General features: G+C 41.9%; 1 protein-coding gene across 1 annotated transcript in view; it reads left to right on the forward strand.

The window, feature by feature from the left end:
- Positions 1-22,349, forward strand: part of CFAP61 (cilia and flagella associated protein 61) — a 249,891-nt gene that overhangs the window by 88,564 nt on the left and 138,978 nt on the right. The window contains exons 14-16 of the mRNA XM_060119879.1: positions 13,140-13,266; positions 17,928-18,005; positions 20,153-20,359. Coding sequence (XP_059975862.1) covers positions 13,140-13,266; positions 17,928-18,005; positions 20,153-20,359 — 412 coding nt within the window. The remainder of the gene's footprint in view (positions 1-13,139; positions 13,267-17,927; positions 18,006-20,152; positions 20,360-22,349) is intronic.

The raw sequence follows: 22,349 nt of genomic DNA on the forward strand, positions 1-22,349 counted from the left end.
AGTCTCTTGCCTCTTCAGCAGGTCCAGACTTTTCCCCGGACTCCCTCCCGGCTAGCCGTGGTGCACTAACCCCTTCAGGCTGTGTTCACGCTGCCAGTCCTCTCCCTGCAATCCGACCGAAGCCCGAGCCTCAGCTCCCAGCCCCGCCCGCCCTGGCGGGTGAGCAGACAAGCCTCTCGGGCTGGTGAGTGCCGGTCGGCACCGATCCTCTGTGCGGGAATCTCTCTGCTTTGCCCTCCGCACCCCTGTTGCTGTGCTCTCCTCCGCGGCTCCGAAGCTTTTCCCTCTCTGCCACCCGCAGTCTCCTCCCGCGAAGGGGCTTCTAGTGTGTGGAAACCTTTCCTCCTTCACAGCTCCCTCCCACTGGTGCAGGTCCCGTCCCTATTCTTTTGTCTCTGTTTATTCTTTTTTCTTTAGCCCTACCCAGGTACGTGGGGAGTTTCTTGCCTTTTGGGAGGTCTGAGGTCTTCTGCTAGCGTTCAGTGGGTGTTCTGTAGGAGTCGTTCCACATGTAGATGTATTTCTGATGTATTTGTGGGGAGGAAAGTGATCTCCATGTTTTACTCTTCTGCCATCTTGAAGCTCTGCCAATCAATGTGATTTTTAGTACACAGTACAGGTATCTTCATGACTAAGAAAAAAAAAGAGTTATGGAGGTCAGAAATCCAGAACACCAAACACTGGGGCTTTAGGTGCTGCTGCAGTGGGCCGGCTGGGGCTTGCCTTCCCTCCGCTGCCTCCGCCGAGGCCGGGATGCTGCTGGTGGTGGCGGCGCTAGCGGGCGGCTGGACTGCTGTCTACCTGACAGACTTGGTGCTGAAAGTGACAACCTCGGGTCTAAGGCGCAAGCCCACGGTACTACTCAGGGTCGGGGCGCAAGGCCCGAGGCCTTTTCTCTTCCCCCACCTGCACTGGAGGCGGGCGGCCAGTTCCCACGTGCGGCCTTCCGTGGAGTAAATTAAGCAGAGCTGGTCGCAGGCGGGCTATGGCGTGTCCCACCCGGGAGGCAGGCGCCGCTAGCGGGCTCGGAAGTCCGCGCGCTGCCAAACCCCGCTCTGCACCTGGGAGGAAAATCAAATGTCCGCCTGGAAAGGCATTGTTTGCCTTCGTTGTCTGCCTTCGCTGTCAGCCTCTGTTGTCTTTAAGGCTGCAACCCTCCAGAGACTCTGGTATTGGAAAGAATCTAAATCAAGTTCCTATTGAGCTCTTAAGGTCCTTCTATAGTGCATAAATAGACCCCTGGGCTAGATTTTATAAGAATATTTGAACAATGGCAGTCTTGTGGATTTTTATCTAATACAAAGTAATGCTTTAATTTCTCTTATCTTTTTCTAATTCTTTTTTTTTAAATTGAAGTATAGGTGACTTACAATATTACATTAGTATCAGGTATACAACATAGTGATTCAATATTTTTATAGATTATACTCCATAAAAGTTATAAAATATTGGCTATATTCCCTGTGCTGTACATTGCATCTAATTCTTGTCTTTTCATAAACATGCTTCTCACAACATGAGTTCTTCTAAAACCATCTTTTGAAATTTTAAAACTTAGATTATCGGTGGAAATGTTTTCACTTGGAAATAAAAGAAACCCCAACTCAGAATGGCTTCAGCCATAGGGCAGTCATTGGCCTCCATAGCTGGGAGGTCTGGAGATGGGCAGGGCTTTGGGGTTTGAATCTTCAAGGTCCTGGCTTCTTTCCGTGTCCACTCTGCTTCCCCCGTGTCAGTTCCAGCCTGAAGTTGGCATCCCTCACGTCGGCCTGATGGCTGACACCTGTGACCGCCACAGGGGGGGAGCTGGCTGCAGGTGGGCTTTCTTTCCCAGAGGCCCCAGGCCCACGCCCCCCTCTTTCACCCTGTACTTGACGTTGAGTGTGCAGGGTGTGCCCGCCCCCATCCTAGGTGCTGGGGAAGCAAAAGTGACCCAAACCGACAAAAACCCTCGCCCTTATGGTGCCTGCACTCCAGGTGGAGGAGAAAGACGCAAAAGAAAGGAGAGCGAGAAGATACAGCGTGTGTAAGCGTGAGGGTGACCGCGAAGAGGGATGAGAGATGCAGGTGCGGGGTGGTGTGGGCGGGAAGGAGGCAGGGGAACAGCCAGGTGGGCACAGCCCTCCACACCCACGCTTTTCCTGCCGTGGCTTTTTTTTTTTTTTTTTTTTTTTAGTTTTTATTTATTTATTTATTTATGGCTGTGTTGGCTCTTCGTTTCTGTGTGAGGGCTTTCTCTAGTTGCGGCAAGCGGGGGCCACTCCTCATCGCGGTGCACGGGCCTCTCACTATCGCGGCCTCCCGTTGCGGAGCACCGGCTCCAGACGCGCAGGCTCAGTATTTGTGGCTCACGGGGCCAGCCGCTCCGCGGCACGTGGGATCCTCCCAGACCAGGGCTCGAACCCCTGTCCCCTGCATCGGCAGGCAGACTCTCAACCACTGCGCCACCAGGGAAGCCCTCCTGCCGTGGCTTTAAAATACATCATGTCCTTCCATTGTTTTTGTTTCACTTCTCTTGACATTTGGGATGGATCATTCATGCCCTTAAGTTTGATTACTCTAAATGTCATGACCTCGTGTCCTGGTCTCCCACCCGATCGTGTTCCTCTTCCCTTGGGAAGTTATATTTGTGTCTGTCACCTGCCCTTTGGCCATGCTGCTGAGCACGGGGACAAATCACTAACTCAGTCGCTAGCAATGCCACCTCTCTCGTCAACAGATTCCACGCGAGGGCCCCTCTCGTTTCCTTTGTGGTGGCTGGTCTTTGAGAGGACGGTTCTCAATATTTATGTTAGCTTTCATTTGGAATGTGCGTAAACTAAATGCTTTTTAACACTGTGCTTCACTGAGTGATCTCTGGGATGTTTCTGCATGTAACCTGAGGCTGGAGTGTGGTACAAGAACCTCTTTCCTTTTCTTTTTGCTGCCCGTCCTTCATCATCACCCCGGCTCTCCTCCTCCTTTATTCATGAGCAGAGGACACATTTGGGTGAACCAGCCACTTATTCCATCTTCCTGCCCTTCCAAACCATGTTTTTCTGAAATTTGCCATTTTTAATTTAGGGGACTATGTTTAGAACTTACTCATCCAACTGATATTTACTGTGCCAGAAATGATTTTCTGTGAATAAATATTGACAGCTAAGTTGAGTCATACCACCAATTGTCAACTTTGCTCAGCAAATAAAAATGCCCTTAGGTAGTTGGCTTTTAAATGTTTCCTTCCCTCAGTATTTTTGTTTTATGTGTTTTTCCGTGGGTGACTCACTCATGCCTGGTTGTCATCTTTTTCTAGGACGTCACCGTTATACCTATTTTGGGCTCATGTTGTCATGGAGGGTGTTTTAGGGATATCAGTCTTTCTGGTGCTTTTAATTGGCTTCCTTGAAGAGAAGGCAAGAGAAACTTGATTTTGTGGTTATTGTTTTGTTTTGTTGTTCGGATTAAACTGAAATGCTGATGGCTGTCGAATTATTTTATGTTTCTGTTACATAGATCACTCCTTTGGAATTCAGAAAGACTCAAATTACTTTTTCTTTCCATCATTTAGTTTTAATTTACTGGCATCAAAAAATTGCCCTATATTTTGCAAGGCCGAGGGACGACACACACATAGACTGCTAGGTGTCTAAAATCATTCATTCGTTCAACTTAGGGTCGAAAAATCAACTGTTAAATCTTTTCCCTTCTATTTTTATGTATGATTTTCTATTTTGTTATGCATGCAGTCTGATTAAATGCTATAAATTCTGACCTTTGAGGCCAGAGTCTGCCAAAAACAGGAGAAGAAAAACTCCTGGGAATCAGAACTTTCCAGACCCAAGAAGGGACCTGTGGGCAAGAGCGACATCATTTCTTTGCGGAGAGGCTAGATTTCCCGAGGCATCCAAACACATCAGAGGGAGGACGTGTGAGAGAGTAGTGCCGTGGGGAGGTGAAGGACCATGGGGAAGGGTCAGGAAACAAGGGAGCCCCACGCAGGACCCCTCAGGAGTCCTTGCTTTTTCTGGGGCTGGAGGAAGCCCTGTGGATGGATGAGGACAGCCACAGCAAAGTGCCTCTCTGATTCAAGGTGGCTTTAGAACCACATGTGAGCCCTTGAGGAAAGAATGGCTAAACCATCCTGGTGACTGAGCACGTGTTCACTTCCAGTAAGGTCGTGCAAGGCGACCTGTGTAACAGGTGGGAGCTGGGGGCGTGGTTTCCTTCCCGGTTCCGCACCTGGTTATGGGACAGAGGAAGGGGCTCAGTATAGAGGTTATAGTGAAAGAATGAAGATCAGAAACTCCTCATTCCAAACTTGTGGAGAGATGAAAGTGGGACCACTTTAGGTATATCTGGTGGGCCCGCCATCTGTTTCAGTCCCGCCAGGCCCCAATTCTGATATGTAAACATCAAAATGAACTTTGTCTCTTTGGATATTTATTTAGCACATTAAAAATTCATTCCACAGAAGGTCTTGACATCATTTTGTAAACCCTCAATTGACCATTCTTAATCTTTATGATTTATCTGAAAATATGGCAAGAAATAAAGATAGCTGCTCGATAATTTGACAGTAAATGCAGTCTCCTTTTGGTGTGTGCATGTGTGTGTGACATCCATGTATATTTCAAGAAAATTTCATTTTAATTAAGAATCACACATGTTAAGAATAAAACACTAAGCATCCTTACAACTTTTTTTTAACATCTTTATTGGAGTATAATTGCTTTACAATGTTGAGTTAGTTTCTGCTACAACTTTCTTTTGAAGTCATTTTATTTTTCCAGAGGCCCTCTATGGCTAAAACAGAGACTGAGGTCTGTGTAACTCCCGTCCATTTCTAACCTCATTCTCATCATTTAAAATTTGAAGGGATTTCAGAATTACTTCTCTGAAGATAGTTCTGGAACCAATAGTACGTCAGCTCCACGAGGGCAGGCCTTGTGGACTGTCTTGTTCCCAACACCCAGGACATGCTGGGCACACAGCGAATGTTGAGTCAGCGTCTGGCTGACTGAGTCAGAATGACTGACTGAGTCATTCTCAGTAAAGCTGCTTGAATCGTTGATTTTTAAGGCATGTATTTTAATTGAGGATCTGTTTCTTATGCATATTAATTTTTCTCTTTTTCTGGGTGCTCCTGTCAATTGCCACATAAAAGCAATTAGGACACATACCTATTGCCACAGTTTCCCTTTTGCCGTCTCCAGGTCCTCATCATCTTATTCCTGGTAAAAGCAGAACTAACAGGCTCCCGATGTGTAAGCAGGTCGTATCCACACCAGCCACTTGCCTTAGAGCCCTGGTGAAGAGGTCACTTGTGGAGCAAAACTACATTCTGCTTTTTGAGCTAAGCAGAAAACAATTGAAAAATAACATTCAGAGGCAAACACGAAGCAATAGAGAGCAGCCTTTTCCAATAGAACTATGGAGTGAGCGGCAGAGTATGTGATTTTAAGTGTTCTAATAGCCTCAGTAATTTAAAAATCAAAAAGTAGGCAAAACTAATTGTAATATTTATCAGTTAACTCTTTGTAGTCAAAATATTATTGCTTTCAAATATAATCAGTATAAAAAATTATCAATGAGATCGTGTACATTCTCGTTTGGGGCCAAGTCTGCAGAATTCAGTGGGTATCTTGCATGGACAGCACATCTGGATCCAGAGATGCTACCTTTCAACACTCAGCAGCCACGTGTGGCTTGTGGCCTCCAGACTGGACAGCATGGCCTTAGAGCAGGGCACAGACATGCCTCTGCTGCTCAGTCCTCCCCTGAAAGTCTAGGAACTTTCATGTAAATCGTGAAACACTCTTCTTTGGCAAATGTAAGTAGCAGAGATGAGAGCTTCACAATATAACACAAAATGGTTGTGTTCCCTAATCGACAGTAGATTTTCAAGGACAAACTAACGAAATAATATTTGAGTTTTTGTGATACTTGTCAGTAAAATGGCCCCTTTCCCTTTGAACATGTGAGCACTGCTGTGCGCTAGGAAGAGCCTTGGGCTTTCAGAGTGGACCATGATGTGTTCTGAGCTGTGAGCCTGGCTTGGGGAGGGGAGGGTGGAGGGGGACAATGCCCACAACCCAGAGAGCAAAGGCCAGCACAGTGGCTCCCCCAACACTCTTAATAACTCAGTTGTAGCATTTGTCACGCACAGAAGTCTGGGGGAAATGCTCTGGCCGTCTACATGCAAGCTGTATAATTCACTCATTCAACAGATGTTGCCTGAGCACCTACTATGTGCCAGGTGTTGGTCTGGCCAAGGGGAGGCAGCAGTGAGCAAACAGACCCAAATTCTTATCCTCATGAAGTTTTACTTTAGTGAGAATAAACGAATAAAATAAACAGAAGGTAGGAAGTACTATGGAGAAAAATACGAGATGAGTCAGAGGAGAGATCCCAGAGGAGGGGTGCTCAGCCATCCTAGGACTTTGGGAATCATTGCTGAGGCCCTTAACCTTGGTCCACGGGGAGAATTCAGGAGAAAACCGCATCTTTATTTTTATTAAGGCTTAACTGAAATCTAGCATTTCCTTCCATTGTAAAAGTAGGCAACAAACCACAATAGTATCAGTAGCACCTGTAACTTTCTCTTCCATTGTAACAACAGGTATTTTCCTATCCTGTCATATCATGGGATTTGCAGATATCTACAAATGTTGCTTAAGGCCTATGCTCATTTATACAGCAAAAGTATGGAGATTATTAGATCACTGCTGAGTCATGTCATTTAATGAGGCCATAGAGTGTAATCCTACATATTTTATTTTGTGCATTTAAAAACACTTTTCTGAGAGGGGTCCTTGGCATAAAAGAGCTTAAAACCCCTGCATTTACTGGGATTTGAGTAGAAGAGTGGTATGATCTGACTTAGCTTTTTATTTGTTTATTTATTTTTGCCTGCATTGGATCTTCGTTACTGCACTGGGGCTTTCTCTAGTTGCGGCAAGCGGGGGCTACTCTTCATTGTGGTGGCTTCTCTTATTGTGGAGCACGGGCTCTAGGCACATGGGCTTCTATAGTTGCAGCACACAGGCTCAGTAGTTGTGGCATGCAGGCCCTAGAGCTCACGGGCTTCAGTAGTTGCAGCTCGCGGGCTCTGGGGTGTGTGGCCTTCAGTAGTTGTGGCACACGGGCTCAGTAGTTGTGGCTTGCAGGCTCTAGAGCACAGGCTCAGTAGTTGTGGCGCACGGGCTTAGCTGCTCCACGACATGTGGGATCTTCCCAGACCAGGGATCGAACCCGTGTCCCCTGCCTTGGCAGGCGGGTTCTTAACCACTGCACCACCAGGGAAGTACTGACTTAGCATTTTATAAACGTCACTCTACCTGCTTTGTTGAGGATGGATTGTCGAGCGGCAGAGGTGGGAGTGAGGATAACCCATCACGGTGTTGCTGCAACAGCCCAGGCAAGAGGTACTGGTGGCTGCGCCAGCATCCGAGGTCACGAGAAGTGGTTGGGTTCTGGGCGCATTTTCAGGGCGAGCCAGCTGACGTGCTGCCGGGAAGTGAGGCGTGCGAGAAAGAGAACCAAGACTAAGCCAAGGGTTTGGGCCTGAACCACAGGAAGGATGGAGCAGCCATTGACTAAGGTAGCTGCCAGAGGCTCTGGGATGGTAAGAGCGAGATGACAGGTAGAGGGCCAGGTGTTTTCATCTGGGAGAAGCAAGATCCTTTAGATTAACTTTATCCAGAGCTTCAACAGTATTTTAAATCTTTTGCCCGATACCAATTTGTGAGCAAAGTGTCTCAAACTCTAGCAATATGATGGTGGAATTCGTCATATTCTTGTCATAGTTATGTCAGCTTTTTAATTCAGTATTCTGAAATTATATTGTTAGATCTCTACAGACTTGATATTGTTATATCTTCCTAGTGAACTTTTACTTTTATAGTTAAAGTCCCTCTTTCCCTCATAATCTTTTTGCCTTAGGGTCTAACTTACCTGGTATTATTTGCCACACCAGCGTATTTTTTTGGTTCTTCATTGCCATTCCCCTGTCTTTTTCCCTTCATCTTTCTTTGGTATTGTATATATGTGTATTTTGTTACAGCTGTATTGAGGTGTAATTCACACTATACAATTCACCCACTCAGAGTGTACAATTCTGTTGTTTTTAGTACATTCACAATTCATCACCCCAAAGGATACCCCTTACCCATGCTGCAGTCACCCCTGTCCCCTTGTCCACCCCCCCCCCCCCCGCCAGCCCCCAGCAGCTAATCTACATCCTGTCTCTATACACTTGCCTATTCTGGGCATTTCATATAAATGGGATGAAACAGTATGTGGCCTTCTTTCACTTTTCAAGGTTCAGCCCTGCTGTAGCCTGTGTCAGTACTTCATTCCCTTTTGTGGCTGAATAATATTCCAGTGTATGGATAGACCACATATTGTTCATCCCTTCAGAAGTTGATGGACATTTGGGTTCTTTCCATTTGGGGAACTATTATGGATAATGTTGCTACGAACATTCACGAACAGGGTTTCCTGTGAACATGTGGTCTTAATTCCCTTGGGTATTTTCCTAGTACTTTGTGGTCTTGTTTTTTACATTTATATCTTTACTTCATCTGAACTAGATTTTGGCATAAGGTGGCCATATCAGAATCAAGTTCTTACCTTACACTTAAAAATTGCTCATACTATTTGTATTATTAATGTGATAGTAAATTGATCATCTTTGTATCAGTTAGTTATAGATGTAGATTGTTCTTGGCAAATTTGCTGCTTTGTCCATAGAACGGAAGCATGCATTAAAATGTAGGCACAAATATTCACTACAAGTGAAAGCTAAGTAGGTTAGAGTATTTCACTTTATTAATAGTAGGAGGAGTAGCCCTGCTCTATTTGGTAATAACACCCCAATGACTGGAGAGCGTGCATTATATGAACCCTACATCGTATGCAAGATCCATTACAAAATGAAAATGTGGGACTCCAGCCTAAGGTGGAGAGGTCATCTCCCCCTCGCATGGGCCCACGGCTCCATCCTGTGGCAAACAGGCACCGGCATGTCCTACATACCTGGGCACGGGGTGGGCTAGAGTTCCACACTTGAGTTGCCGGCCGAACACAGCATGGCACTGCCTGCCCTGGGTGGGGACCCTGGGTAAGGACGGCCACCACCCTGCTCTGATTAGACTCCAGGGGCACACACCTGACCCCAATCCTCCCCATGCCCGTGTCCAGGACCCCAGTGAGGGTGGAGCGGGATGGTTCAACATGGGGCTCCCCGGTGCAACCCAGTCGTCACCCCTGGCAGAGGGTGTCAGCAGTCACAGGGCAGGGACGGGGAGGTGCCAGGGGCAATGTACAGATCGGGGAGAAACCATCACAGATGCTGGTGCGAGGTGGCTACCACGTGTGAACCAAGGCTCCAAGCCCCGGACATGCTCCACTGTCCTACTTGACTTCACGTAAAAATATGAAATAAAAAATAAAATTAGTAAGAATTTTGAGACTCATGAAGCCCGCCTGGGTTCAGTGTAATTTTTTTAACTTCTTAACATACTTTGAAAACTGGGGGAAGAATTTGGCTTTATGTACAATGTAAATATGACATAAAGCATGGTGCTGAACATTTTAAATTAAATAAATTTAAAGTGTGACATTGTGTTGTCTGGTTAATGGGTATAATCAGTGATTTTTTTAACCTTATTCTTTGCACTTAAAAAATTTTTATTTTAAAATTATTTTTTAATTTAATTTTTTTATTGTAGTAAAATTGATTTACAATGTTGTGTTAGTTTCTACTGTACAATGAAGTGAATCAGCTATGTGTATACCTATATCCCCACCCTATTGGACCTCCCTCCCACCCATCTAGGTTGTCACGGAGCACCAAGCTGAGCTCCCTGCACTGTATAGCAGATTCCCACTAGCTATCTATTTTACACATGGTAGTGTATTTATGTCAAACCTAATCTCCCAATTCATCACCCCACTGCTTCCCCCACTGTGTCCACATGTCTGTTCTCTGCATCTACGTCTGTATTCCTGCCCTACAAATAGGTTCATCTGTACCATTTTTCTAGATTCCACGTATATGTGTTAGTATACGATATTTGTTTTTCTCTTTCTGGCTTACTTCACTCTGTATGACCATCTCTAGGTCTATCCACATCTCTACAAATCACCCAATTTCCTTCCTTTATATGGCTGAGTAATACTCCATTGTATATATGTACCACATCTTCTTTATCCATTCATCTATCATTGGACATTTAGGTGGTTTCATGTCCTGGCTATTGTAAATAGCACTGCAGTGAACACTGGGGTACATGTGTCCTTTTGAATTATGGTTTTCTTAGGGTATATGTCCAGTAGTGGGATTGCTGGGTCATATGGTAGTTCTATTTTTAGATTTTTAAGGGAACTCCATACTGTTCTCCATAGTGGCTATACCAATTTACATTCCCACCAACAGTGCAAAAGGGTTCCCTTTTCTCCACACCCTCTCCAGCATTTATTGTTTGTAGATTTTTTGATGATGGCCATTCTGACTGGTGTGAGGTGATACCTCATTGTAGTTTTGATTTGCATTTCTCTAATAACTAAGTGATGTTGAACATCTTTTCATGTGCCTCTTGGCCATCTGTATGTCTTCTTTGGTGAAATGTCTATTTAGATCTTCCGCCCATTTATTAATTGGGTTTGTTTTTTTGATACTGAGCTCCATGAGCTGTTTGTATATTTTGGAGATTAATCCTTTGTTCGTTGCTTCATTTGCAAATATTTTCTCCCATTCTGAGGGTTGTCTTTTCATCTTGCTTATGGCTTCCTTTGCTGTGCAAAGCTTTTAAGTTTAATTAGGTTCCATTTGTTTATTTTTGGTTTTATTTTCATTACTCTAGGAGGTGGGTCAAAAAAGATCTTGCTGTAATTTATGTCAAAGAGTGTTTTTCCTATGTTTTCCTCTAAGAGTTTTATAGTGTCTGGTCTTACATTTAGGTCTTTAATCCATTTGGAGTTTATTTTTGTGTATGGTGTTAGGTAGTATTCTAATTTCATTCTTTTACATGTAGCTGTCCAGTTTTCCCAGCACTACTTATTGAAGAGGCTGTCTTTTCTCCATTGTGTGTTCTTGCCTCCTTAGTCATAAATTCGGTGACCATATGTGCATGGGTTTATCTCTGGGCTTTCTATCCCATACCATTGATCTATATTTCTGTTTATGTGCCAGTACCATACTGTCTTGATTACTGTAGCTTTGTAGTATAGTCTAAAGTTGGGGAACCTGATTCCTCCAGCTGCACTTTTCTTTCTCAAGATTGCTTTGGCTATTTGGAGTCTTTTGTGTTTCCATACACATTGTAAAATTTTTTGTTCTAATTCTGTGAAGAATGCCATTGGTTGTTTAATAGGGATTGCATTGAATCTGTAGATTGCTATGGGTAGTATAGTCATTTTCACAATATTGATTCTTCCAGTCCAAGAATATGGCATATTTCTCCATCTGTTTATGTCATCTTAGATTTCTTTCGTCAGTGTTTTATAGTTTTCTGAGTACAAGTCTTTTGCCTCCTTAGGTAGGTTATTCCTAGATATTTTATTCTTTTTTTTTGGCAGTGGTAAATGGGATTGTTTCCTTAATTTCTCTTTCTGATTTTTCATTGTTAGTGTATAGGAATGCAAGTGATTTCTGTGCATTAACTTTGTATCCCACAACCTTACCAAATTTCGTTGATTAGTTCTAGTAGTTTTATAATGGGATCTTTATGATTTTCTATGTAGAGTATCACGTCATCTGCAAACAGTGACAGTTTTACTTCTTCTTTTCCAATTTGTATTCCTTTTATTTCTTTTTCTTCTCTGATTTCCGTGGCTAGGACTTCCAAAACTATGTTGAATAAGAGTGGCAAGAGTAGACAGCCTTGTGCTGTTCCTGACCTTAGTGGAAATGCTTTCAGTTTTTCACCATTGAGTATGATGTTTGCTGTGTGTTTGCATATATGGCCTTTATTATGTTGAGGTAGATTCCCTCTATGCCCATTTTCTGGAGAGTTTTTATCATAAATGGGTGTTGTATTTTGTCAAAAGCTTTTTCCTTGTCTATTTAGATGATCATATGGTTTTATTCCTTAATTTGACAACATGGTGTATCATGTTGATTGGTTTGTGTATATTGAAGAATTGTTGCGTTCCTGGGATAAATCCCACTTGATCATGGTGTATGATCCTTTTAATGTGTTGTTGGATTCTGTTTGCTAGTATTCTGTTCACGATTTTTGCATCTATATTCATCAGTGGTATTGACCTGTAATTTTCATTTTTTGTGATATCTTTGTCTGGCTTTGGTATCAGGGTGATGGTGACTTTGTAGAACGAATTTAGGAGTGTTCCTCCTTCTGCAATTTTTGGGAAGGATGGGTTTTAGTTCTTCTCTAAATGTTTGATAGAATTCGTCTGTGAAACCATCTGGTCCTGGGCTTTTGTTTGTTGGAAGATTTTTACTCACAGTTTCACTTTCATTAGTTGTGATAGGTCGGCTTATATTTTCTAATTCTTCCTGGTTCAGTCTTGGAAAATTGTACCTTTCCAAAAATTTGTCCATTTCTTCCAGGTTGTCCATTTTATTGGTGTATAGTCGTTTTGTAGTAGTCTCTTATAATCCTTTGTATTTCTGCGGTGTCAGTTGTGATTTCTCCTTTTTCATTTATAATTTTATTGATTTCAGTCCTGTCCCTTTTTTCTTGATGAGTCTGGCTAAAGGTTTATCAATTTTGTTTATCTTCTCAAAGAACAAACTTTCAGTTTTATTGATATTTGCTATTGTTTTCTTCGTTTCTATTTCACTTATTTCTGCTCTGATCTTTATGATTTCCTTCCTTCTGCTGACTTTGGGTTTTCTTTGTTCTTCTTTCCCTTTTTTTAATTTTAATTTTTAAATTATTTTAAACATTTTAAAAATTGAAGTATAGTTGATTTACAATGTTTGCACTTTTTAAAATGTGTGTTTTCCAGGTTTTCTAGAATGAAGAATTACTTTAGTAGTTAATCAAACCCCAATGTTATATAAAAAATATTTTACCAGATATTATTTTATATGTGTGATCTGTTACTATTCTGTCTCCATTTGGGTGGAGGATGGAATACATATTTTAGTACTTTAACCTGAAAAAGAAAATGTGTCTCTCCTTACCCAGGACCATTAAAATAAGATTAGCCACTCTCTCGGATACTCCTGGTGTTGAAAATCTCGTCAGCACGCTCATGCTGAGTAAAAGCATATTGGAAGATTTACGGCAGTACAACGAGGCTCGCAGGGACCCTGTAAGTACCTGCTATGACCAGACTAGCTTCTTTTCCTCATGTTTTGGGACCATTATGACCCACGTACATTCAACCCCGAAGTTTCCTTGGGACTAGTTGGAGAATCGTGTGGTGGGGAGCGGCGGAGGTGGGGTTGGAACGTGGGAGGGAGAAGAAAAGAACAAGGAAACTGAGGTTTAAGGAAGTGGGGCTGTTCTTCTCACTAGTGGCCCTATGAGGGCTGATCTGATGCCCTAAATTCTTATCACGGGGCTAGAAAATTTGAACTTGGTCTAGACAAATATAACAAAATTAGATCTCAGTGCTTGGAATAGGCAAATATGACCAAGGTTAGTGGATCCTTGGGGTGCCTGGTGCCCATCCCAGCAGCACCCCATTTTGCCCTTCTGGCTGATGGGTATGTCCATACCCTTGAGGACGCTGGCTGCATCCTCATGGATTGGATTGACTGGGAAGATCCTGTATGACCAATGCTGGGTTCTCTTTCTAGTACAGCAACAGTACTGTACTTTTGCCATTGCAGAGGGCAAGCTAGCAGTGGTCCTTACATCATCGCTGCTTTCTTAAGGACCAGGCCAGTTAACTTCACCAGACATGGAACAATGCATGTAGCTAGGGAAATGCTTAATTACTTCTTGATGAATTGTATTAAAAAGTTTTTTTCACTGTAGCATAACCAATAAAAAGTTTGATGGCTTTCACAGTTTGAATACGCCACATAACGAGCACCTGTTTCAGGAAACAGACTGACCCCAGCCCACTGGAAGTCCCTTTCAAGCTCTCATTTAGTCACTCTTCCCCCAGTCAGTACCACCTTGACTTCTAAGATCATAGATGCCTGGCTTTTGAGCTTTATTTAAAGGGATCATACAGTGTGTTTTCTGACATCTAGCCTCTTTTGCTCAGCAATGATTGTGAGATTCATCCACATTGTGCTGTAAAGTATTGATACTTCATTGCATGAATATACCTCAATGTATTTCTTCATTCCACCTCTGGGGTCATCTGGTGAGTTCCCAGTTATGGGCTCTTTTGGATAAACCTCTCAGTTAATTTTAAATTCATCAAGAGGGAGACAACAAACACTAAACGTGGTGAGATGTTTAATATTTATAAAGGCATTGAATTAAAGTAAAACTTCCCTCCAGCACATGTTTTTTTTTTTGTTTTGATTTGTCTTGGTCTCTTTGTTTCTTTTTTTGTTTGTTCCTTCCCTCCTGGCTCACTGACACAGGGGTCTCCAAGACACATGCAAGGAGTCTATGAGGTAAAAACTATGCTCAAAGTAAGAGTAAGAAATTATTTTCCTTTTCTGCTGAGTTGATATTCAGCAGAAAGGCAATGGTGGGCAAAACCTCAGGGACCTCAATGTGGATCGAGGCAGTGTCACCAAACTTCCCAGGGGCCTTCGAGTTTGCTGCGATGCACTCACAGCAACAGAAACAGAAAACCCATGACGGGATGTCACTGTGCACCATGAGAATGGCTAAAAAAAGGAAGAGTGACACCACTCAGGTCTGGTGAAGGTGCAGGGAAATTGGATCGCTCCTATGTTGCTGCTGGGCATGTGAAATGGTACCCCTGCTCTGGAGAACGTTTTGGCTGTTTCTTAAAAAACAAACAAAAAAAATGCAACAATCATCTCTGAGCATTTATCGCAGAGAAATGAAGACTTGGTCACAAATGTTCATAGCAGCTGGAATCAACCCAGATGTCCTCCAACAGGGGAATGGGTAGGGTGAGCTGTGGTAATTCCATGCCATGGAATAGTGCTCAGCAGTGCAAAGGGACGCACCAGTTTTTTTTGTTTGTTTGTTTAAGTATAGTTGATTTATAATGTTGTGTTAGTTTCAGGTACAGCAAAGTGATTCAGATAAATATATGTGTATCTATACAGTAAGTCCTTGTTGTTTATATATTTTATATATAGTAAGTAGTGTGTATCTGTTAATCCCAGACTCTTAATTTATCCCTCCCTCCCCTTTCCCCTTTGGTAACCATAAGATTGTTTTCTATGTCTGTGAGTCTGTTTCTGTTTTGTAAATAAGTTCATTTGTATCATTTCTTTTAGATTCCACAAATAAGCGATATCATATGGTATTTGTCTTTCTCTGATTTACTTCACTTACTATGGTAATCTCTAGGTCCATCCATGTTGCTGCAAATGGCAAAATTTCATTCTTTTTATGGCTGAGTAATATTCCATTGTATATATGTACCACATCTCCATTCGTCTGTTGGTGGACATTTAGATTGCTTCCATGTCGTGGCTATTGTCAATAGTGCTGCTATGAACATTGGGGTGAATGTATCTTTTCAAATTAGAGTTTTCATCTTTTCTGGATATATGCCCAGAAGTGGGATTGCTGGATCATATGGTAGTTATACTTTTAGTTTTTTAGGGACCCTCCATACTATTCAGGAATGCACTGTTGATTCATACATCAGCTTGGGTGGACATCCAGAGAATTATGCTAAATGGAAAAATAAGCCAGTCCCTAGAGGTTACATACTGTATGATTTCACTTATATGACATATTTGAAATGACAACATTTTATAACTGGAGAAGAGATCGTTTGTTGCCAGGGTTAAGGATGGAAGTGGGGCAGGAGGCAGATAGGTGTGGTATAATAGGCAACCCACGATATCCTTGTGTTGGAACTGTTCAGTATCTTGACTGCCATGGCGGACATATGAACCTACACAGGGGATAAAATTGCATAGATCTTAATGCACACACACATACACACACACGCGCGTGCACGCGCGCACGCGAAATGGCATCAATGTGGGTTCCCTGCTTGTCATGTGATACTAGTGTTTTGCAAAGGTTACCATTATGGGATACTGGGCAAAGTGTAGAAGGAATCTCTCTGTATTGTTTTTACAACTGCTGGTGAATCTGCAACTATCTACATAGACATTTTAATTAAAATTCAAAAAAAAGGGAAAGCCAGTTTCCCTTGAAGCTGTAAACATTAACTTACTAAGTCTTAGCCCTCGAGTACATGTATTTGCAGTATTCTGTGTAGCAAAATGAGATGTGCGCACACTGCTCTTGGCTGCAGACTGAAGTATATTGGTTGTTTCAAGAAAAATGTTTCTGCAGTTGTTTGAATTGCAGGCTAAAGCAGCACCGTTGTCGCAGAATAGCTGGCAGACAAAATATGGTAATTCAGTCCTGGGGAGTTGGCAGACTTTTTCTTAAAAATGAGTGAGGTGAGAGTGTCACTCCAAAGAAACAACTGACAGCATGTGTTCCCCCATGATAAAGTCTATGCTTTCAAGAAAAAATTAGACTTTTAGAAAGTCAGTATCTGCCATCATGAGCTTGACAGCTTCCCAAAACTTAAAAAAACTTTTTCTGATGAGACTGGTGGTGATATTACCAAATGCAATGTTTTGATATTTTATAATGAAATAGGTCAACATTTGGAAAATCTGCATAAGCTTGGTGAATCAGTATTTTCCAGATAGACAGTACACGATGTTACAAAATCATGCATGGGTAAAAGATTCAAAGTGCAAAAGAGACCAATAAATTTTAATGTAATAGGGTATACAAAGTTCACTGACATGGTTTCAGAGCCACATTGCAACTTATCTTTAAAACACTACTTACTACATGTTGAGTTTTGGTGGCACATCAAAGGAGAATATCCATAATTATCTGAAAATATTATTTAGATACTTCTCCCTTTTCCAACTACGTATCTTTGTGAAGACAGACATTTTTTTGTATATATTTCAACCAAAATAACATGTTACAACAGATTGAATACAATACAGAAGTAGGTGTGAGAATCCAGCCGTCTTCCATTAAGCCAGATATTCAAGAGATTTGCAAAAATATGAAACAATGCTACTCTTCTCTCTAAATATTTTTATCAAACTAAAACATGTGCTTTAATTAATAAATTCAACAAAAATTAATAAAAGAATTCAAAATTTTCTCAGTTTTAATTTGTAATATAGAAAATAGTGGTAGACATTACATACATGAACCAAAGCTCTTTAGAATCCTCAGGACGCAGGGGGCCTGGGATGACAGTGTTTGAGAACCACTGATGTCATGCTAAAGAAAACAGATTCCCAGGGCCTCCCTGGTGGCGCAAGTGGATGAGAGTCCGCCTGCCGATGCAGGGGATACGGGTTCGTGCCCCGGTCTGGGAGGATCCCATATGCCGCGGAGCGGCTGGGCCCGTGAGCCATGGCCGCTGAGCCTGCGCGTCCGGAGCCTGCGCGTCTGGAGCCTGTGCTCCGCAACGGGGGAGGCCACAACAGTGAGAGGCCCGCATACCGCAAAAAAAAAAAAAAAGAAAGAAAGAAAACAGATTCCCAGTCAAAGGAATGTGGTTTGAATCAATAGATCCATCCCGTACCAGCTGGAGATCTTGGCAAGGCAGCCTCCCAGGCCTTATTTTCTTGTAAATGAAGTAGAGATGTAATGGTAATACTTACTTCAGAGGGTCGGGAGTGAGGGTTAAATGCATACAAAGAGGGCATTTCATCTATTACCTGGCCCAGAGGTAAGTGGTGATAGGATGGTGGCTTTATCATTGTCGTTCTGTGATCACTGTTGAAACCCTTTATTGACAGCTTACGGAAACACTAATAGCAATATTTTTTAGGGTCTTAAAATATCTGCTTCTCTTGTCAGGATGGAACACCACTGCAGGCATTTGTAGCCGAAGTTGCAGAACAAGTAGTTGGCATTGCAGTGATCAGAGACGAAATGGTAAATTGTGAAGTGGATACTACTTCCCTTGATCATGCCTTTTCCTCTCGTGAATTAGCACACAATGCCTCTTTTGAAGTTTCATTTTTACTTATTTAGGATGAATGTCTTCTTTTTCTGAAGGCTGTAGATCTGCTTGCATCCCACTGGGCAGCCTTTCAAGTCTCCATTTTTTTTCGGTTCAAGATGTTTAAAATATTACAAAGAGTACATGAAAACATTCACCATCTAAAAATTCATATAACCTTCCACCACCAAAAACAAGTCCCAGCTCCCTCCCCAAAGGATTACCACTATTGAGAGTTAGGCATTTATCCCTTCCAGCATTCTTCCTTGCACTTATTTTCATGCATCGTGTGTGTGCGTGCATGCGTGTGTGTGTGTAAGTGGACATCTAATTTTATTTTGTCCCAGTGCACAGCCAATTATTCCAAAGTATTTATTACTGAGTAGTCCATTCTTTCCCTACTGATTTAAAATGCTGCCTTTATATTATTAAATTTCCATGTGTCTGTGTCTATTTTTACTCTCTGTTCTGTTCCATGGATTTATTTGTTGATATCTATTGCACTGTCATGTGCTTTGGTATCTGGTGGGGAAGTCTTCTCTTATTTATATTTTTTGCCTAAAGTTTCTTGGTTAAACTTGGGTATTTTCTTTTCCAGATAAACCTTGTAATACTTACTATGAATTTATTTGTGGCTATGTAGATTTTACAGAACAATTTAGGCAGAACTGATAATTATAACATTGAGACTTCCCTTCTGGGAACATGGCTGTTGGAAGCTACCCTTTATCATGTTAAGGAACTTCTCTCCTATTTCTAGTTTACTAAAAGTTTTTGTTACGCATGGGTGTTGAATTTTATTAAGTGTGTTTCGGCATTTATTGAGATGTTCGTACGACTTTATTTCTCTAATGTGTTCAAACTATCCTTGTTCTTGGATTCATTTCTCTTTTGATTCAATATATCTTTAAGAATTCTTGGAGAGTGAGTGGAAGAGGGTAGGGTCTCTGAGTCCACACACATATACAAGTTTTCATCTGTCCTCACACTTGGACACTCATTCAGCTGTGAATAGAATTCTTATGCAAATTATTTCTCATCAGAGTGTTGATGTTTTTACTCTCATTATCTTCCAGCATCCAATGTTACGGATAAAATACAGTCTGATGTAAATAAATGTATGTATGTTTGCCTTCTCTCTTGAGAATTAGTTTTTCCCTTTTATTCCAAAAATTCTTATGAAGTATCTTATGCCTCTTTTGAGCTTGGGAACATCTTTCTTCTATGATTTCACTAATGATTTCTTCCCTTTCATTTTCTCTATTCTCCATTCCTTTTTGGATGGAAGTGACCCTTCACTGTCTCTTCCCTTTCTTCTTGTACTTTTTAATCTCTTGTACTTCTTACTCTTCATTCTAGGAGTTGTCTTTGATTTTATCTTCCAGATTCCTAATTTACTGTTCAGCCACATCTAGTCTATTATCCAGGCCTTCTACTGGAATTTTAATTTCAGAGTTCATGTGTTTAACTTCCAAGTCTCTTCCTTGTTCTCTTATTGTTCCTTTTTTGTAGGAGCTTGTTTGTTATGTTTTATGCGAGATCCTTTTTTGGTATCTCTGAGGACACTGAGTAGAATTTTTAAAAAATTCTCCTCCGTTTGCTGGATAGCCTCTGTTTCCCCTGGAGTGAGTTGTATGTTTCTCTAACTGGTCTTTTGCATTCGTCAGTTTTCCCCAAAAGTCTCTCCATGTCATGAATGAGAAATTATCAGTGTGGATGGTTGGCATGGGCTCTTTGATGGTAGTGTATATGTGCTTCTCCATTGCATTGCTCTGGCCACTGGGAGGCTGTCCATGAACAGGGACTCAAGGCTCTCCAGGTTTTTAGCACAGCTGTGAGGAGCAAATCCCAAAGCTCTGAGCCACCCTCCAGAAGTAAGCCATCGAAACAAGTGACTTTCAGGAAACATAAGTTTTAGCTTTTAAAAAATGAACACTGAAAATGAGATAGTAAATAATAGGAGGGAAAAACTCGTCTCTCCTTATTGTACCTAAAGTCATTTTTAAATGATGTTTCTCAGAAAGTGCATGCCGTTTGTTTAAAACCTTCTTAGGTGTCCTTTCTCACCTCTGTTTTTTAGGATATAGAGTACATACGATCCCACTACAATATTGAAGACTTCATATACTTTAGTCACCACCAACGCGAAGAGCATGGCCACCTGTATCACTTTGCCCTGAACCCCGTTTTTCAGCACTACACCAAGTTTTTTCTGAAGGAGATCCTCCGTTTAGGATATAAGTCCTGTCTCTACTACCCTGTTTACCCGCGAGCCAAGGAAGGCAAGGTAAAAGAATGTCTTAAGTCACTTTTCCAGCAGGTCTGTGTCACGGTGTCGCTTGTGTCGTGTGCCGTATTTTATTTCTTCTTTACTCCATGTATTTTGATTATAATGTGGCTCTGAATTTCAAATGGCCATATCGAGTTTGGTCCTTTTCTTACACTACAGTGAAAACCCAGAAGGCTTTGAATATCTGAAATCATCACAACCCATATAATTAGTAGAACAAATTGTTGGCTTTTCCATATCTACAAAGCAGACACTGAAAGCTATGGAAAAACACTCTAAGGGATGTGAAAATCAAATTATTTCTCATGTGAATTAGCGAATGCCAAAATGTCCTATGATGTTCTTCAAGCAAAGAATGTTCTAGGAGTGAACCCATAGAATAAATTAGCTCAGTCCTTAATACTGGTGTGCATCACGGCATTGCAAAACAGCAGTATAACATCCCTATAAAAGTGATGGATAAAAAGTGGAGGTATGTGTTACTAATGTAGCCTTTATGTAGTCGATACCTCTATGTCTGCATAATACTTATACTTACGTAGAGCAATACTTCTATAACAAACACGTGTCTACTGTGTATACGTTATGTTTATTGTGCACAAGTAGCAAGCTCTTGCTTCCTGCTTCCACGTATCCTGCTTCAGTCTCCTTCATAGCACTTCTCACTCACTCACATTGTCTTGTGACGTAAAGCTGGAGCTGTTTGTCCTGTTCAGAGCTGCAGCCCTGTTACATAGGAGAGTCCCACACAGTCACACGCGCTCACACATGCTCACACGCAGTGTCCTGCTTGCTCACAGGCAAGGGCTTCTCGGAGCTGGATCCCCAAGCAGTTCTTTCCTGCAAGATGGTCCCTCTGTCACTGACAGTGTTGATGCAGACTTGAGGGGTGTTGAGAACTGAACCCCCAGGTAGAAATTTCTACCCTCCTAGGTAGAAATTGTCCCATAAGATCCCATTCGTGACCAAAAACTTTCTTAGGCTCTGCCTAGAGTCTGACATTGTCACGTTTCTTCTTAGTTACCATGGTGAGCTAGGTGGGTTTTTTAAATGCTCTGAATTGTTAAACTTAAAAACAATCTAAGGTATATGGGTACATACACATAACAGTAATTTTACCAATGTATCTTATTTGACAAATGCCTTTTGGGGAAAAACAGAAGGAATGGAGGAGAAAGAAGAAAAAACATGGAAAAGATAGGTAGCGAATGTAGAATATGCTCTAGTGATGATTTTTTTCCTATCAAAATGCAGGCCTACAGCAATGTGAATGCCTCAGATTTGAACCTGGGACATGGGAAGTTTAACAGTTTTGCCTGAAAGTCCTGGTCCTGCACAATTTCTTTGTACTTCACATTTGGCCAAGTGCCAATTTGGTGACCTTTAAGGATGTGATATTACATTCTCAGTTTCTATTCCCAATGTTGCCTGCCTGTGCCCAGTTGGTAGAAAGTCCTCTTGCATGCATCCTAAAAAATGGTGACTTGAACTGAACTCATTGAGTGTTCACGTATTTCCCTCCATGGTGTGGAATTAGGACCATGTTACGAGCTATTGTATATATAACATAGAAACACACTTGGAAACAGATTTCCTCTCTGTCTGCACCTCTAGTTGATTTATACACGTACATTTAAATAAGTGCGAGAAGCAATACGAAATAGTACAGGTAAGAATCTCCAAATTCCGCTATAAATCCCCAGTTGACTGCAGTACAAGTGAGCTTTTGGCTGCCATGATGAAGACGGTTTTCTCCACACCCTCCTGCCAGGACATGTACTGAGAGCTCTTCCAGGCTTAAAAACACAGCTTTGGCTAGAGATCCCTGGGTTCTGTTTTTCAGTGTGTAAAATCAGGCAGTGAAGTTCAGTAGTGAAGGATTTTAGAAATCCCTTCCAGAAGCTCTTAGAAAGGCCTAGGGGCTATTTTTAGAACCACAAATAAGTCATGTGTAAACCACGTAATTTATTGAACTACAGCTACAGTT

This window comes from Mesoplodon densirostris, chromosome 16, assembly GCF_025265405.1.
Source record: "Mesoplodon densirostris isolate mMesDen1 chromosome 16, mMesDen1 primary haplotype, whole genome shotgun sequence".
In the NCBI taxonomy this organism is placed as follows: domain Eukaryota; kingdom Metazoa; phylum Chordata; class Mammalia; order Artiodactyla; family Ziphiidae; genus Mesoplodon; species Mesoplodon densirostris.